Source organism: Vulpes vulpes, chromosome 2 (genome assembly GCF_048418805.1).
Source record: "Vulpes vulpes isolate BD-2025 chromosome 2, VulVul3, whole genome shotgun sequence".
NCBI lineage: Eukaryota > Metazoa > Chordata > Mammalia > Carnivora > Canidae > Vulpes > Vulpes vulpes.
In genome coordinates this window covers 59520227-59538998 of record NC_132781.1, presented here as the reverse complement: position 1 = coordinate 59538998, position 18772 = coordinate 59520227, and the positions used below count along the sequence as shown (strand labels likewise).

General features: G+C 36.0%; 1 protein-coding gene across 10 annotated transcripts in view; it reads right to left on the bottom strand.

Annotated features, from left to right (window-relative positions):
• The window catches only part of STRBP (spermatid perinuclear RNA binding protein), a 146632-nt gene that overhangs the window by 61266 nt on the left and 66594 nt on the right, over positions 1 to 18772 (bottom strand). For 6 of the 10 annotated variants that reach the window (XR_011999858.1, XM_072748665.1, XM_072748662.1 and 3 more), the window contains exons 2-5: positions 13835 to 14003; positions 9373 to 9593; positions 4478 to 4643; positions 379 to 523 (exon numbers count right to left, since the gene is read on the bottom strand). Coding sequence is in view for 9 of the 10 variants with exons in the window: in XM_072748665.1 (XP_072604766.1) it covers positions 379 to 523; positions 4478 to 4643; positions 9373 to 9593; positions 13835 to 13837 (535 nt within the window). In the remaining variant the exon portion in view is untranslated. Of the gene's footprint in view, positions 1 to 378; positions 524 to 4477; positions 4644 to 9372; positions 9594 to 13834; positions 14004 to 15170; positions 15234 to 18772 lie in introns of all 10 variants that reach the window. The other 4 variants (XM_072748661.1, XM_072748664.1, XM_072748658.1 and 1 more) reach the window with 1 other exon arrangement.

The following is an 18772-nucleotide window of genomic DNA, read 5'->3' as shown; positions in this document are numbered from 1 at the left end:
AGTGAGTAAATTTGAAAACAATATTGTTCTGGAACACATTTAATCCTCAAGTCAGACCTAATAGCCAAACTACATAGAATAGGTTGGCTGATACCAGTAACAATGTAATAGCAGACAAAGTAAAACAGAATACCATAATAGTATAAAAATTAGAGTTGAGACCAACATAATAATCAATAGGTTTCTGAATTAATATATATTTCAAATGTATACACTTTTGCAAAATATAGCAATTACATAGAAATACAACTTTTTAAAAAACTATGAGTGGCATCAAACAAAAGTTATTTCTTAAATTCGTTAAGCACACTTAACATAGCATTCAAGAGAAGTCTTATGTAAGCAAACAAAACAAAACAAATATATATACATGTGTACCTCCATCCTTCTTCTCCAAATCGTCCCTAATTAGAGGGGAAGTAAGTATCACCTTCAAAGTTAGCGTGGGCTCTTTTGTATTCCGAATTATAATAGAAGCTTCATCTACACATTGTTCCACTTGATATTTCTCTTCTGTGAGTTTCTGAAAGTCATCAAGATTTCAAAAACACCCAATTAACTAGATACAAATCTCAAAAAAATGAATGACTGCCCCTTAGTTTTCAATATTAGTAATACTGGGCTGAAAGAGTAAAGTCTTTAACTAGTTCTTTAGTTTAAGAATAACATTTCTCTCTCCTCCCAACTTACCAGCAAATCTTCTTTCTCCACATTTCAAAAAGCAACTATGTCAACCATTTATACAATTACTAGACAATCTTTAAAACCTTTCTTTCTAATATTTGAAAAATACCAACAGCGTCATTATGTGATAATGGGCAAAGTGTTGCTCTTAAAATTCTCAGAACTACTGTAAAATAATAAATTGCTGAGAATGCTCTCTAAATCAAATCCCTTTTTGAAAGGAGGACCATCTCAAAAGGAATTCCTACTTATTAAGGACTTACAAAAACATAAGATTAATCGTTTTTATATAAGATTATGTAGCTGTTAAAGAGAATCAAGTAAGGATTCTTGATTGAGAAGAAGAATGAAAAAGGATCTCTGTTTAAAAAACAAACAAACAAACAGCATAGACAAGTAACCTCCTTTCCCAAAAGACAAGCAGGTCTTAGAGATCACTCCACAAAACCTATTTTTATGGAACAAGTCACCTGAGAACCACAGGGAAACATACAGTACTTCTTTTAGCATATAATTACACACATATATTAAGGGCCTTCCACAAAACAATCACCAATTAGAATCACATATTAAGTTATATTTAATATATTATTATACATTATACATATAGTTTAATAAGTTACACAGGGTCTTTCTTGGTAGTGAAATTTCTATTACCTCACACAAATAGCTGGCTGGAAACACTACCAGGTCTTTGCTTATCAGTGTGCATTAAAAGATCTCAAAGCCATTTTCATAAAAATAGCATTTCATCATAAACATTTATATCAAAAAATATAGCTAATAGAAAATTCATTATCCTAATTTTCAATAAAGAAAACTAAGGAAGGGAAAGGCCACACAGTCACTGGAAAAACCAGAACTAGAATACAGAGAAAAAACAGAAACCTGTTTACATTGACACTAATAACATTAAAGACATCCAACAGAGAATTAGTCAAACTAAATTTTCAACTATCCATGCATAACACATGGTATAAGTTTTAGGCTAACTAAACATGATTTCTGGTTTTGTTCACCCTTTTCCCTTGCTCAAAGAAGTTCTAAAAACTAGAAAAAAGAATGTAGAGAAAAGGTATGGTACAACCACAATTAATTAAGGTACTTAGATTACTGAAAGTTTTGCTAGGGAAAGTGCTAAGGAAAAAGATTTTTAATTTACAAGAAAATAAGATCATACATCAGAAATTGGTTTTCCATACAAACACCAAGAAAATAACAGGGAGACAGGGAATAAAGGTAGAAATCATGCTTAAAAATAATTCCATGAAATACTAAGAGCAACAGTAAGTGTATGTATGTGGGCATATATGTGTACATGTATACAACTGAATATGAGATGGGAATACAATTATGTACCCATTTCACTTGGATGCCTTTACCCAAATACCTATAGTAATGGAACTGTCACAATAAAGCAGCTGGTTTCAGGGTTCGATAACTCTATTGGCTATGATAAAGTGAAATACACTCTTCTCCTAATGTCTACCACTGTTCTTAAGAGTTCAAGCTTATTTTACGTTCTCTAAGAAGCCCTTCAAAAACTAAAAGATATGGGATCCCTGGGTGGCGCAGCGGCTTAGCGCCTGCCTTTGGCTCAGGGCGCGATCCTGGAGACCCAGGATCGAATCCCACGTCGGGCTCCCGGTGCATGGAGCCTGCTTCTCCCTCTGCCTGTGTCTCTGCCTCTCTCTCTCTGTGACTATCATAAATAAATAAATAATAAATAAAGAAGAGCTCCTTTAAAAAAAAAAACAAACAAACAAACTAAAAGATATGTGTCTTTTTTTGTCTTCTCTTGCCTAAACAGCCCCAGTCTCTTCAAATTTAAAATGGTTTACATGGATTGTACTTTCTTCTAGGTCCTTGCCTTGGACACTTACTTGCTAGCTCAATAAGAACATTTTAAAACTGTGGTACCCAGAAATAAAGGTCCTCGCCAACGAGACAAAAAATACAGAGTTTACACAGTTGTGATCTGCACAGAGAAAGCTCTAATAATGCAGACTGAAATCTGGCCCAATCTCCCATATCAATACTAGAGAAATGTGACGATTTTCAGAGTAAGAATTTTGGATTATTATATCCCTGGTTCTCAACCCCTTTTCCACCCTGACACACAGCTGAGGAATAGGACCATTCTCATAAGAAACAGAACTCACTATAGGGAGCCGAAATGGGAGTGAGATGTTTGAAAAGCCTCCATGGATTATTACTTTATCCTAAATTTAAGAGTAACAGTGTTCACTGTAATAAAAGCAGGAATACAGATTACATTTTAAAACAACATAAAAAAATGGAAATGAGGAATTTTATTAATATTCTAGTAACAAAAAATATAGTTAGCCAGAAATCCCCGTTATTCAGTACACTATTTCTTAAAAGTTCTAATGGGGAGCCTCGGTGGCTCAGTTGGTGAACCATCCAACTCTTGATTTCGGCTTTGGTCATGGTATCAGGGTTGTGGCATCAAGCCCCATATTGTGCCCCACGAGAGGCTCCATACCGGGCATAGAGACTACTTAAGATTCTCTCCCTCCCTCTGCCCCCCCACCCCCAACACTTCTCTTAAAAAAAAAAAAAAGCTCTATTATTGTACTCCATGTTGCTCACCCTTCTCCCTCCCCAAATCATAACAAAAGAACTTAAAATAATTTTTTAGAAGAAATCAATTTAACCCTATGAAAGATCAAAAACATTTCTTTATAAGAATTAAAACTGGAAAAACCAATAAATGTTCAGTCACTTAGAAAAACGTATCTTAAGTCTAAGGCAAAATGAAAAAATAGTGCTCCAAAAATTAATACAGGGAAACGTATCAACAAGTAACACAAATTTGATTGTCAAGAATGGTAGATAAAAAAAATCAGGAAGATGGTTCTGAAGATCAACTGGTAAATGTGAAAGAAAAGTATCCAGTAACAAAGCTAATAAAAACAAATTTAGAATTCATATTACTTGGGGGGGGGGGGGAACCTTTTTAGAAGAAATACAAATAAAAGAAACCAACTAAACAAAAGAGAGCATTCAATTCAAAGGACTTTGTGGGACCTTAAGGGCTGATATCTATTTATGTGATATGAATATAAGGACTAACAGATATAAAGTCATCAAAAAGCTACAATCTGATTACACCACAGACAACACATCTGAAACTGAAAGATGATCACAGCTTCCCAATTAGTGATGCAGCTTGCCCTTGGAGCAGACTGGCAGAGCAGGTCCTATGGTGGCCACAGCTCCAGACCAATCCACCATCTTCAGCCCTGAGGAGCCTTCCGCCTTCGCAGCATTCTCCAAAATGCATGCCAACATCAAAATTTTCTAAAAGCATCCAATTGGAAAAGGTTTGGAACAAGGAATTAATAGAGACTTTCCATTAACAGCATGAAAGAGTGACTGCTGAATTAAGGAAGCTTTCATTTTTAAGTTATAACATATGAAAGTCTCTAGTTGTCTAGGGTCCTATTGATCGTTTCTGCATTATATCAACCCTTCCTAGAGAATTATAAAACTGAGAGACCTAGTCTGAAAAACATGAAGCCTCTCAGCAAAATATACCTGAAGACTGTACCTTAAGAGCATCTTAATCTAGTAAATATATGCTGAACACTAATCATCAGAAGTTTGCTTTAAATGTGATGGATGAGTCACTGACCCCAAGTAGCAGTATTCCCTTTGTCTGCATCTACCCTTTACTGTTACCAATTTCTTATTATTAATTTCATCAAGGTCACTACCTATCTTCACCTTTTTATAAATTCTCCTAGAGGTGCAATTAAACTGTACTCACCTGAATCTGAATAGGAAGATTATCTTTGACTGTATTTAACAGGGTCTCTGTGGGTTTGTCTTTGCACATTAAAACCAGCTCCAAGTCCATATCATCTTTAATCAGCAAGCCTTTTGCAACCAGGCCAATCCTCATTACACCACACAATGTCCGACCACCTTGATCCCTAAAAATAAAAGTCTAAATGATTACTTTTACAACCTATTTCCCAACTATAGCTTAATCATTGCTTGGCTTCCTGTATAGCCACATGAACTGATAAGGAGTATATAAATCCAGACATCAAAAATTAAGTCTCAGATTTAAGACTAATAAAAGTATCTCTCTTCCCCACAGAATCAATAGGGAGCATATTTCACACTGGAGATCTTTTAATTCTTTATTACATCTAGAGTGCTTATTAGGAAAGTCTATACGTACTACATCCTCTTAAACATTTTTTGAAATATTTTTAAACTTCTCCCTTTTATCTTATTATTGGTAACTAAGGAATTTGTGAGAAACGTGAATACCAAAGTATACGGAAAGAGAGCATCAAGGGTAGAAATCTAAAAGACCTGAACTCTACTCACTGGTGTCTGTTGGCGCAGTACGCATAAGTACAAAACAGCTATCAGCTACATAAGCCTTAGCTCATCCCTTCTAACTGTATCATTCCAGGAATCCACAAAAGTTTACGGGGAAAGCAGAACAATGTGATAAAACTAAAGAGCAGAGGAAAGAAGGAAAAGACCAAAGATAATCTGCCAGCATATGCATTCCAAATACAGTTGTGGCTAAAAGAACAAACATTCAAAGAACATCATGTCATGAATGGTGCATAAAAATATTAACATCTACTCTTGACTAACACTACAAATTTCTTATCGGTTCATTTCCCTCATCACAAGTGAAAATGTAATTGATCTTAGCAGTCACTCCACAACTAAGCAAGTGTCTGAATACAGAAAGTATACTAAAGGAGATCCAATATCTCCACCTCCAGAGGCTCACACTGTAGGAAAGTACAAAAAGCAACCTGCTTAAAAAGGGAAGAGAAAGTAACAGCTGAGAACTGTAGGCCACAAACTCTCATTTAAACCTCACAACAAGCTTGCATTTAAAAGTCAAGGAATGTGAATCTCAGAAAAGCTAATTAATCGTTCAAGTTCACAGAGAGAGTAAAACACAAAGCCTAGATTCAAACTGAAGTTGCTATGATCACAGTGCTCTGGTTCTTTACATTATTATGGTGGCTTCCCAAATTCAGGAAAAGGGAGAGGTCAAAATTAGAGAGGTCAAGCAAGGCAACATCAGAGTCTGACTTCAGCAGTCTTGGTATGGTTAAAAAAAAAAAAAAAGGTCATTCTAGCTGGGGCAAAGAATCAGCAGGGTGGAGAACGAACTAGATAGAGAAAGGATTAGGGAGAGAAATATTGTGGCAGTAGAAACAAGACAGGAAGTTATAAATAATCCAGCCACTGGTTAAGTGCTGGCACACCTTAGAGATTCAATAAACATTAAATCAATGAAAAACTAGAAGGGTGGTACAAGTATAGACAGAAAGAAAAAAGGGTTTTGAAGCAAGTGACCCAAACAGAAAATTACTTGATATTAAGAAGAGAGCCCATCGCCTTGGATTCCTCCTTCTATATCCCTGTCCTCTCATTTCATTCTCCCAAATCTAATAATAGTTGATAAATTCTCCCTCCACGATCAACTTCAAACAAATGCCTTCAAACTAGTTTCTGTTCAGGCTCTTATTATTACTTCTCACCTAGACTACCTCAACAACCATTTCTCCACTGGCTTTAATGACTAACTTCTGTCATCTCCAATCCATACTGTACACCACCACTACCAGAATAATCTTCCAAAAGCACTGCATGGACAGCATTTTGCCTATTACTTTCCTGCTATCCCACTGAATACTCAGGCACTCAGCATACTGGGAGGCAATTGAGAAGACAACATGGCTTCGTAGTTCAAATTCTGGCTCTGCCACTCACTACTGTGACACTAGGTAAACTACGAATTACCGGGCTCTTTTGAGCTTACTTTCTCATTTGTAAAAAAGAAAAATTACCTTTCTTACAGAATGGTTCTAAGAATATTACGTAACTTAATGTAATTAATGAACTTAGCCCAGATCCTAGCATACATTTAATAGCTCACAAATCCCTAAACAATAACTATTAATCCCTAAATGGTCCCTATGCTTTCTCACACCTAAAACTTTGATGAAATTTATTTTCTTTCACTTTCAACTGTCTGCCAAAAGCCGACACATCCTCTGAGCCTACTGCACATGCTACTTCCTTCATAAAGTTTTTTCTGAACCTCAGAACCGGCATATAACCTCTCCCTGCTCTATACTTTCACATTTATTCACAGGAAAGAGGCAAAGATGCTAAGAAAATTAGGTCTGGAGTCCAACAGATGAATATGAATCCTGGTCCACCACACATACTAACTCAGTGACCTCAAGCAAGTTAAAGTTTGTTAATGTTTCTGAGTCACTCTTTTCATATGCCAATTTGAAGCAGTAGAAATTTCACAGGTAAAGTGGGGGCAGAGGAGGGGAATAATAACCAAAGACTAAAAGGCTTGTTGTAGGATAATGTGAAAAATACTCTGCTACAGTAACTTGCATTCAATAAATGGTAGCTATCATTAACTAGCCATTATTACTTGTTTATTAAATTCTATGTCATAATTAGGATATACTTATGAGATGACAGCATGACTGAGCAGAGAAAAGAACTCCTACTTCAGTCCTGAATTTGAATAATGAATTTGTATATGGGAGGTATTATAAAGTTCACATAAACACCCAAAACATAGGGAATTACTTAAAATTAAGAACAGAGCCCTAATATTCCTAATATTACAAATAGTGGGAACTTTTTTTGACTTTTGAGTCAGTCTGTAAAAAGGTAAAATAACACACAGATAAAAGCTGCCTAACAGTGCCTGGCTATTAACAGAAGGTGCCTAATAAACAGAAAATAAACAGAAGCTAGGGGCAGCCCCGGTGGCTCAGCGGTTTAGCGCCGCCTACAGCCCAGGGCCTGATCCTGGAGACCCGGGATCGAATCCCATGTCGGGCTCCCTGCGTGGAGCCTGCTTCTCCCTCTGCCTGTGTCTTTGCCTCTCTCTCTCCTCTCTGTGTATTCTCATGAATAAATAAATAAAATCTTTAAAATAAATAAACAAACAAACAAATAAACAAACAGACAGAAGCTAGCCCTCACCCAGCCTGGTGCTCTCTGTAGAACTGAGCATACATCAGGAGCTCGATCCATGTCTTTTACTGGGAAACAGCTCTGTTCTTAGAAGATGTGCCTGCCTCTGTTTTATACAAAATAAGGACCTAAACATTCTGCACTCCTTGAGTTCCAACACATGTGAAGAATCAAGACAAGCGCTCAATCTGGGACTGTTCACAAAGACAGTCTAGAGAACCCGTACACACAGAGCTACATTCACAAGTCCAAATGAAAGTGTGGAGCACGTTAAGGTTTAAAAACCTTTGAAACACAGTGACTTGATCCAGTTAAGCAAATGTCTGCTGAAGACTTTTCAAAAGTCTGTGCAGCCTTAAAAACAAACAACAGAAGAAGTATTAAAAAGGCCTGAATTCCAGCGATAAATGAAACTCCCCTTAAAAAAGGTAAATTTTATGTTATACATATTTTTATCAAAAATTTTTAAAAAGTTTTTGAAAGGGCATAAACACATTCCAAAGTACAACGTAAATATGGAGTGCAGGACTATTTAACTTGCACAGGGTTTGGGATATACAGCGCTAGGCTACTGAATACTACTACCAATTAACATAAACATCAAAATTTGGCAGTATCTATTTTAAAGCCATCATACGCAAGAAAAACTGAATTACTGCCAAGAACCTTCAAGCTGACAAGGTCATATACACAGTGTAGATATTACCTATAAACAGTTAACAAAATCAAAGAATTAGGTTCTTCAGCTGAAAACTGATACCAGTTATCTTGCATCTGAAGATGAAAAGGTTATACTATCTTTCATGAAGAAAATCAATGTATCAATACTTTCCCATTATTATTTATCACATTTAGAATCGAAAGTTGGAGAAAAAAAATCCTATGACCTCTATCTTTAATTTATAAGTTGCAGCCAAAGAAATGCTCTTAATCCTATAAATACAGTAAAATCAAATGAGCTGCTTTTTCAAAGTAAGTCATACTTATCCCAATTTTAGTAACATTGCTCAAAACAGTAAGCTTAGTATGACATATAGTTTCATGATCTGACTCCAGTTATCAAGTAGCTTCATCTCACTCATCTCTTATTATTGTTACATCACTGAGAATACTCTGCTATAATTGCTGAAGGGTCTGACTCCTGTTAATCTTTCATTCATTCCACAAATATCCAATGAGCATTTACTAAATGCCAGACACTGTGCTGAATCCTGGGAATCAACAAGGTGGATGTGGTCAAAATACATTTAGAACACATTTTCCTATATTCTTTCTTCTCCACCAGGATTTTTTAAATGCCTTAAAAAAAAAAAATTTTATGATTTCCCCAGAGACCTACTATTTATTTCTGAATTTAGGAGGTGAACCAACACATGAAAAAGGTGACATTTCATAATCTCCAAAAAATTATAATTCTAAAGGGCTTGGTGCATTCTTAAAAGGCATCCTGAACAAATCCATCTTCTTTTCCTGGTCTAATCATTACTTCTTTCTTGCTTTCCTTTCAAATGTAACTTGGAAAACTTCCACAAACATTTACTTCCTTGTTTATACTCATATAAATGAGAAAACCTAAAGAATATCATATACCAAATAAAACCTAGTGGGATAGGACTCTGAGCTTTTTCTGAGCACTGCAGTAAAACATCACAAAGGTCAGGCCACACTCACTTGGAATAGGCATCTACAGCCTCATCCTTCTTCACTTCTATCTCACCCTCTGTTTTTGTGCCTTTATTTGTTTCATCCAGCCAATCTGAGACATGTTTAAGGGCACATTCAACAGTAGACACCATATTCTGAACAGCTTCAAGTTCCTCTGGAGATGGATAGATTGTTGAATGTTTCACCATAACATGGCGATCATCATTGGCAAAAGATCTAATAGATCTCTGTCAGAAGAAAGAAAACAATAAAAGTAATGCTACCTGAAAAGTATGATATATAAATATATTTAAGTCAATTCATAGCATTAATTGTCAAGCCATCATGAAATGGTTAATGTTGAGAAAATTGAAAAATTGTAAAAAATTGTATAGGAATGAAAGTAAAACCTCACTCTACTGAACTCCAAACCAGAAAATTAGAGATCTTTCATTCATGTTTTGGTAAGATTCATCCAAGTCACCCTCAGTATCATGTACATGCTACCTTTTAGCTGAATCAAGTTAGAGACTTCAAAGATGATCATCTGTATTACATATCGTCTGTGAGAAAAACATACTTCCTAGCTTTAACAAAGTCTCTAGGAATGTATGATGGTGACTCATGATACCCAATCACTCCTTTCCAAACTGCTGAAGACTTGCACCTTGAAAAATTGAGATGTCATAATACAGTAATAATGTAAAATACAAAGGTATGTGTTAACACTATAGAAATTCTAAACTGTGGATCAAGACGCCTGAGTGGCACAGCAGTTGAGCATCTGCCTTCGGCTCAGGGCGTGATCCGGGGGTCCTAGGATTGAGTCCCACATCAGTTCCTTGAAGGGAGCCTGCTTCTCCCTCCACTATGTCTCTACCGCTCTCTATATCTCTCATGAATAAATAAATAAAATCTTTAAAAAAAAAAAAACAACAACTATGGATCACATTAGAATTCTATTTACTGGGATCCCTGGGTGGTGCAACGGTTTGGCGCCTGCCTTTGGCCCAGGGCGCGATCCTGAAGACTCGGGATCGAATCCCACGTCGGGCTCCTGGTGCATGGAGCCTGCTTCTCCCCCTCCCTGTGTCTCTGCCTCTCTCTCTCTCTCTCTCTCTGTGTGTGTGACTATCATATCATAAATAAATAAAAATTTATTAAAAAAAAAAAAAGAATTCTATTTACTATTTGGTATTCAAACCTTTAGTGCAAGGCCTTAATTTTTAAAATAGATTATCAGGAGGCACTTCAAACTCCAAAATGGGGAAAATATATACTACAAAAGAATAAACTTCCCAAAGTAATTTACAAATGTATTACACTGTCAATCAAAATCGCCTCAAGATAGTTTTACTTAATACTCAACAAAAATGATTTTAAACCTCATTTGGGGGATCCCTGGGTGGCGCAGCGGTTTAGCGCTTGCCTTTGGCTCAGGGCGCGATCCTGGAGACCCGGGATCGAATCCCACATCGGGCTCCCGGTGCATGGAGCCTGCTTCTCCCTCTGCCTGTGTCTCTGCCTCTCTCTCTCTCTGTGACTCTCATAAATAAATAAAAATTAAAAAAATAAAATAAAATAAAATAAAAATAAACCTCATTTGGAGGAAAAAAAAAACAAATCAATGAAAGTACCAAGAAATATTCTACAAAGATGGATGAATGGTACCATTAAACCAAAACAAAATATCAAAAAGTTAAAAAGCAATAATTAAAATGACACGCTGGCCCAGAAATCAGTGGAGCAGATTAAAGTCTAGAAATAGAATGAATTTCATGAAAATTTAATAGAGTAGACCCTTCACCCTCATGAGTCACACTTCCAAAAACTTTTGAATATTTCCAAATTTACAAATACCATGAGGACACTTATACCAATACACTGCAAAATGAACAGGGATAACTTGGTGAGTTTCCATGAGGCCCAAAGTATTCCCCTTAAAAGCTGGCTATAGTGTCTTTACTTACATGAACTTCTGTGCTAGATGGTAAATATTTTGTTCTAAAGTCTACCACAAACTAAAATAGTCTCAATTCCTTATCAGTCCTGTCTCTTTTGTTGTTTTTGTTTGAATATTGGTGTTTAAAAATCATACTAACTTGGTACTGTACTACTGTCCCCTATAAAATGAAACAAACCATAACTAAAAAGGTAAGTGGTTTTTTGAAACCATCAATTATTATGGAATAAAAGGACTAAAGTCAATCACAAAGCTTTCCTTTTTTCTAGATAAAAGCCATTTCTGTCTAGATTTCTTCCTTGCTCACAGTCCACAACCAGTTTTCTAACTGGAGTCTTTTGCCACAAAGAAACAAACTCTTTAAATCACTTCTTGAGATTTACTCACATATCTCAAAATAAGCAACAAGAAAACAAAATTTGAGAAAACAAATTGGAGATGCCAGGCTGTTCTAGAGATTAATTATCAAATTATTTGACTTGGGACGCCTGGGTGGGCTCAGTGGTTGAGCGTCTGCCTTTGGCTCAGGGCATGATCCTGGATCCCGGGATCAAGTCCCGCATCAGACTCTATGGAGAGCCTGCTTCTCCCTCTGCCTGTGTCTCTGACTCTCTCTGCATTTCTCATGAATAAATAAATAAATCTTTTTTTAAAAAATTTTTGACTTGCTCTTTTTTTTTTTTTTTTTTTTTTTTAATTTATGATAGTCACACAGAGAGAGAGAGAGAGAGAGAGAGAGAGAGGCAGAGACACAGGCAGAGGGAGAAGCAGGCTCCATGCACCAGGAGCCCGACATGGGATTTGATCCCAGGTCTTCAGGATCGCGCCCTGGGCCAAAGGCAGGCGCCAAACCTCTGCGCCACCCAGGGATGCCGACTTGCTCTTTACAGAAGAAATTAACTAATTTTTTAGTTCTGGATGATGAAGGAAACATGTTAACTTGGGATATTCTCTGTCATTTAGTTTTATGGTGAATTACTAAGTTACTTAGCTAAATTACTCGGTCCTGCACATTTGCTTCATCTTAACAAAATTATATACTGCTATATACCACAAACCTTTGGTGTTTCTCTCACAAATATGGATTGCCAATGTTAAATCCAAAAATGTTAAATCCAAGACCCTACTGTTTGTGACACAACAAACATCATGAAACAATGGTGAAAGGAAGAATAAGCAGTATTACCAAAAAAAAAAAAGAAGAAAAACTTGGGGAGTCTAAATGGATTTGTTTCAAGATATAAAAAACTAAATACGAAAGAACTATGTAGAAACAGATAGTTATATTCAAATCTAAGATCTAAGCAGTAAAGCAATAGTGGAAATTGGAAAACACCTACCAACTGAATTATGTAATCACAAAATTATGTAAACACCAGAAAGTCTAAACTAAATTTAAAATAAATACACTAGGAAAGGAATTTTTATCGACTATGACAGTATTAAAAAGCATTTAAATTTTAAGAAAATCAAGACTATTTATAATAAATATAAGCTGAAGAGGCACCTAATTCATATATAAGGAAAACACAAGACACGGTATACTTTCTTACACCTCACCTAAAACTAAATGACAGAGGACAGAGAAAATCCCAAGTTAATTAACATTTTTTCCCACCATCCAGAACTAAAATATTTGGAGAATTCCTTCTCTAAAGAGCAAGTCAACTAAGTTATAATCCATAGAACAATTTTTTTTTAAAAAAATCAACTAACACTTAAAGAAATACCATCAGACTTGCTAAACAACATATTTCAAACATACTGATGATTAATATTTTTGTGCTTTTTCTCCCACTTATAACATCTTTTTTTAAGCCTTTTCTCACTTATACTTAGGGAAAAAATTCACACAACATCCTCCAGAGCCAAAATACTAGAAGAAAAAAAATCAACATATTTTTACCAATGCAAACACTAGGCACCATAGATTATGATCTCATCTAATATCTCATCCAATTTGAGTATGAACTTTCCACAAAAAAAAGCAAGATTTCCCTGAGGTTAGGTTCAGTGCTCCCAATACACTCGACATTTGACCCTATTATTTTTAAAACATGGAAAAAAGGTAACTTTTTGAGTTTAATACTCAAATATTTCATAAATTCTTATACCATTCATATCACTCATTAAAGGACTGGTTCAAGATTTCTCATTTCCATTGGAAAAAATTGAACTTCAGGTAGAAGACTAGAGAAAAATTACATAATTTCAAGGTCACCTAAGCCATCCTTATTATCAGTTTGCTAATGCCAGTATTATCAGAAAATTTACTTATGAGCCTTTCCTCCTTTGTATTTAATAATATATGGCCTCAAGGCTCATGGGGCTCCCTCTTGTGGTTTAAAGGGCTCATAATAAATCTGAACTCATTGGCTTTGCTTAAATAATAGAGTGCCATCTTTATCTGATGCACTAGAGCCAAAAATTAACACCATTGTTTTTCACTTGCCCTCACTATTAACATTTCCAATTTTAACTACTGGAATTTTACAATGAAATTATGGAAATATAGATAATACCTACCATGGTTTTCTATAGTGTTTTAGCTTCTTTTTCCAATCCCTTCCCCACTTTCTTGTCGTCTTCACTAGACACTGTTTTGTGTGACAGTACCTCCTCATAAGCCTGAGTCCTCTGACAACTCAGAGTCAATATGGCAAAGATGTTTGAAGACTTATTCTCTGGAATACACCTGCAAAAGAAAAAAGAAAAACAACTTTTCAGAAATGCTTATTTACAGTTAGTTTTATATCTGAAATTTGGAGCCCATACATGTTATTGACCAAAAGGAAATAATCGTTATAAAGTGACCTCATTTCAAACAAAAAGCTAGCATATCTTTTGAGGGCCTGGGGCCAAGAGACTAAGTAAATGGCCAAATAAGTAAGCCTCCTGGTAAGCCACAATGTGGCAACTGGCTGACTTGTACTCAATGAGTTAAAGAGACACAGATTCAGTAAAGTAGTACTACCTGAAAAAGTAATACTACTACTGATGGCAACACACTGCAATTAACGATGAGCTTTTCAATTAGAAACTAGCATTAGCCAGACCTATCCAAAAAGTAGTTAATATACCAGAAAATACACCACCATCATTTTTGAAACCATGAAGCTTTTCCATTTGATACCGCCGGTACACACTGGCACAATGTTTCTTCTTTAATCATTTTTAGGCCTAAAATTCAGAATGTTTTTCTGCTCTGTTCCCCTAACTCTTGAGAGACTCTCTGCCTCCTGACTTCAACCTATATGTGCTGTTGTGACAAACTCCTGAATATTCACTAGAACCTGACTGCATTACCCGTGGATGACTCTCACAAAATCCCACTGTGTGTATTTCTGCCCAGAGGCCGAATCACTATTCTATTACCCCTTTGCTCCATCTTTATGAGATTTTATTCCATATAGAGTAAAAGTAAAGTCTTCTAAGCACTGATGAAATCCTTACAAGATTATAAGCCAAGATGTTAAAGAAAAACAAAAAAAACAAAACAAAAAACTAGAGAGCAACCATCAAACATGCTTAGCTACATGGATATCACCACAGAATATATAAACTCACCAAAAATAGCTTCCTCTTCATCTCAATTATCTTTCCTTTAAATTTCATTTAAACAAGGAAACCCCCTCTGCTTTTGTCTGTAACAGTTTCCTAATACTATCAGCTGCTCTCTTAAAGAAAAAAATCCTTGGGGTGCTTGGTGGCATAGCTGGTTAAGCATCTGACTCTTGGTTTCCATCAAGGTCGTGATCTCAGGGTCCTGAGAGCAAGCCCCATATCATGCTCTATGCTCAGCACAGAGTCTACATAAAACTCTCTCTCCCTCTACCTCTGTCCCTCCTCCCTCCTGGCTCACCTGCTCACGTGCTCTCTCTCTCTCTCCCTCTCTCTTTCTTCTCTCTCTCTCTAATAAACAAATCTAAAACAAAAAAAAAATTATCAGTTTTGAGGTTTTGAAACCAGTAAAGTTACATTTAACACTTCCCAATTACTACACATGAAAAAACAAACACACAAATGATACTGTGACCCACACGCAAAACTATTCATATCTATCCTGTAACCAACTTCCCTGACTCTACAAAATCCACCTGAAATAAGCTACTGAAACTTCACTTTTAAAAAAAAAGTCATGTAACTGAACTAATCAACTGGACTTCATTTATCATACCTATCACACGAAGGTAGGGAGGGAACATACACATGCTGCCAATTCAGAGGGTCTTTTCATACAACAAAATTAAGAAACAATCTAAAACAAGATCTGATGGCAAGATACATCTCAGAGATCCTGTGTAAAGACTACATAAAGAAGTCTTCGGCATTTCCCATTCCCAACCCTACTTCATCAATCTAGCAGATTCAACCATTCAGCATTTAAGCTATGAATCCAGCAGCCAAAAAAGATTGCTATGTGTTCAGCTGAGAACTGACAGCAAAGTTCAAATCCTTTATTCTGTAAAAAGATAAAGTCAAAAATTCTACCATATTAAGAAAGTAGACTGAAAGCAGGGAAGAATGCTAAGAAAAAGCTAATGTAGTGGAGAAATTAAGGATCACCAATAACAAGATACAGCATTCTTCAATCATTTAGCAAAGAGAGTAACCACCCTACACATACATCAAACAGCTCTGGGAACTTTTTAGGGTATTACAGTATAGTGCAATAATCCATGACAAAAGCAGTATATATCTCAAAATTATATTGTTGGTGCTATAAAAGCAACTCAGAAATCATCTGGCCCAACTCTACCCAGTTTACCTACCTGCTACAAATGAACTACTAAAGAGATATTAAAGTCATACAACTAATCAGGGACACAGGCCTCCTGATCCAGAACCTAAATCACAGCCCAATGCTTTTTCCTTTCTGTATCAACCTGATTGAGGAAAAAAAAAATTAAATTATATTTGGTAAACTATAAGGTAATAGGGAGAAACTACAACACATTTTTAAAGAGTTTCTCTTAAAAAAAAAAACTGTTAACAGTGGATAAAATTCTGGCCTTGAAATAAAAAAATTTCAACTTTGCCATTAATAGCTATGTGACTTTAGAAAGTTATGACTCAGAAAATCAGTTTCTTTGGGTTTCAGTTTCTTTGATCTATGAAATGAGGAAATATTCCACTACTAATTAATAGGTAACATTTATGTAACTCATATTCTGTAGCAGGCACTATTCTAAGAGCTTTTCATACATTGACTTATTTAATCCTCACAACAATTTAAATTACTATCTCCATTCACACATAAGGAAACTAGAGCATAAAGAGGTAATATAACCTAATTAAAAACACAAGGCAAAAGTACAGTACAGTAAAGCCAAGATTCAAACCTAGACAACCTCTTTCCATGATATTTTTGCTCTCAAGGCACTTACATTAAGGGATAAACTTTAGCAATTTCAAAAAAATATGTCTATGTGAATTACAAAGGCTGTACAGTACACAGGCTTTAGAGCCAAACAGGCCTAGATTCAAGAACCAGCCTTGCCACTTCACAAAGCTCTGAGTCAGAGCTTTTTTACCTGTGCAATGGGGTAAATAGAAGCTACTTCAAACTAAATGAAAAATACCTAAAAGTATCTGCCAAATAGTACACACTCAATAAATGGCTTCAGAAGGGGAATAAAATCCTCAAATATCAAACAAAATGTGTTGTTTATATATCAGATATGTGTAACTTTAAAACCAGAGTCTAGAAAAATATTAGGTGTGCTCTACTTTTTAATAAATGAGAGGTGCTTTATGCAGCAGGTAGAAAGTATATATGTATAGATATGTGTGTGAACATGCATCACTTTTTTAAAATCAAATACTGCTTTTTCAATTAATGGTTTCTTTTAAGAGTTTTTTGTTTATAGAAAAACTGAGTGGAAAGTAGAGAAAATCCTATATACCTCTTCTCCCTGCCATACAGTTTCTCCTACTATTCACATCTTACATTAGTGTGGTACCGTTGTTGCAACTGATGAACAACCAATGTTTATATGATATTATTTTTTTAAAGATTTTATTTATTTATTTATTTATTTATTTATTTATTTATTTGTTTGTTTATTTGAGAGAGAACATGAGTGGGCACGGGGGGAAGGAGAGGGAGAGGCAGAATCCTGCTGAGGAGGGAGCCCAACATGAGGCTTCATCCTGGGACCCTGGGATCATGACCTAAGCCAAAAACAGACACTTAACTGACTGAGCCACACAGGAGCCCCATTTATGCAGTATTCTTAACTAAAGTCCACAGTTTACATTAGGGTTCTCTCTGTGTTGTACATTCTATAACTTGTGACAAATGTATAATGACATGCATCCACCATTACAGAATCATGCAGGACAGTTTTACTGCCCTAAAAATCCCAAGCTCCACCTAGTCAACCCTCTCTCTTCCAAATGTCATATAGTTAAAATCATATGGTATATAGTCTTTTCAGATCGGCCTTTTTCATTTAGCAATATGCATTTATGATTCCTCCATTGACAATTCTTTTTATTGCTGAACAGTATTCTGGATGTACCACAGTTCATTTACTTACTTTAAGACATCTTGGTTGCTTCCAAGTTTTAGTAATTTGTGTGCTTATAAACATTTGTGTGCAGGTTTTTGTGTGGATATAGGTTTTCAACCCATTTGGGTATATACCAAGGAGCATTATAATGGGACCATGGTAAGACAATTTTTAATTTAGCCTTATAGGAAACTTCCAGGGGTGCCTGGGTGGCTCAGTCAGTTGAGCATCTGCCTTCAGCTCAGGTCATGGTCTAGGCGTCCTGGGATCAGGCACTGCACCAGACTCCCTGCTCAGCAGAGTCTGCTTCTCCTCTCCCTCCTCCCATTCATCCCCACTCACGCACTTGCTCTCTCAAATAAATAAAATCCTTTAAAAAAGAAAAGAAACTTCTAGACTCTCCATGCAGCATGGCTGTACCATTTCACACTGCCATCAGCAATAAATGAGAGCCCCTGTTGTTCCACATCCTCATCAGTATTTAGCGGTGTCAAAGTTTTGTACTTGAGCCATTCTAATAGATGTATAGCGGTATCTCATTGTTGCCTAATTTGGAATTCCCTGATGACATATAATGTTGAGTATCTTTTCATATGCTTATTTGCCATCTATACAACCTCTTTGGTGATTTTTGAGCACCTATAATATGCCAGCCACTATTCTAGGCACTAGGATGCATCAGTGAAGATGAAAGACAAAAATCTCTGCCTTTGTCATTTAAAAGCAGAGAGGGAAAAATAACAAAGCCATAAATGCAAAAATAAGTAAATTAGATAGTATGTTAGAAGGTGTGAAGTGGTAGGGAAAAGAAAGAAGAGGGGCCATGAAAGTACACTACGGCAGCATCCAGAGAGGAAGACAACTTTACAGAGATGGTCAGCCTTTACTGAGAAGGTGACACCAAAGCAAAGAACTTGAATGGCTAGAGAAGGATGAGTAAAGGGAGAAA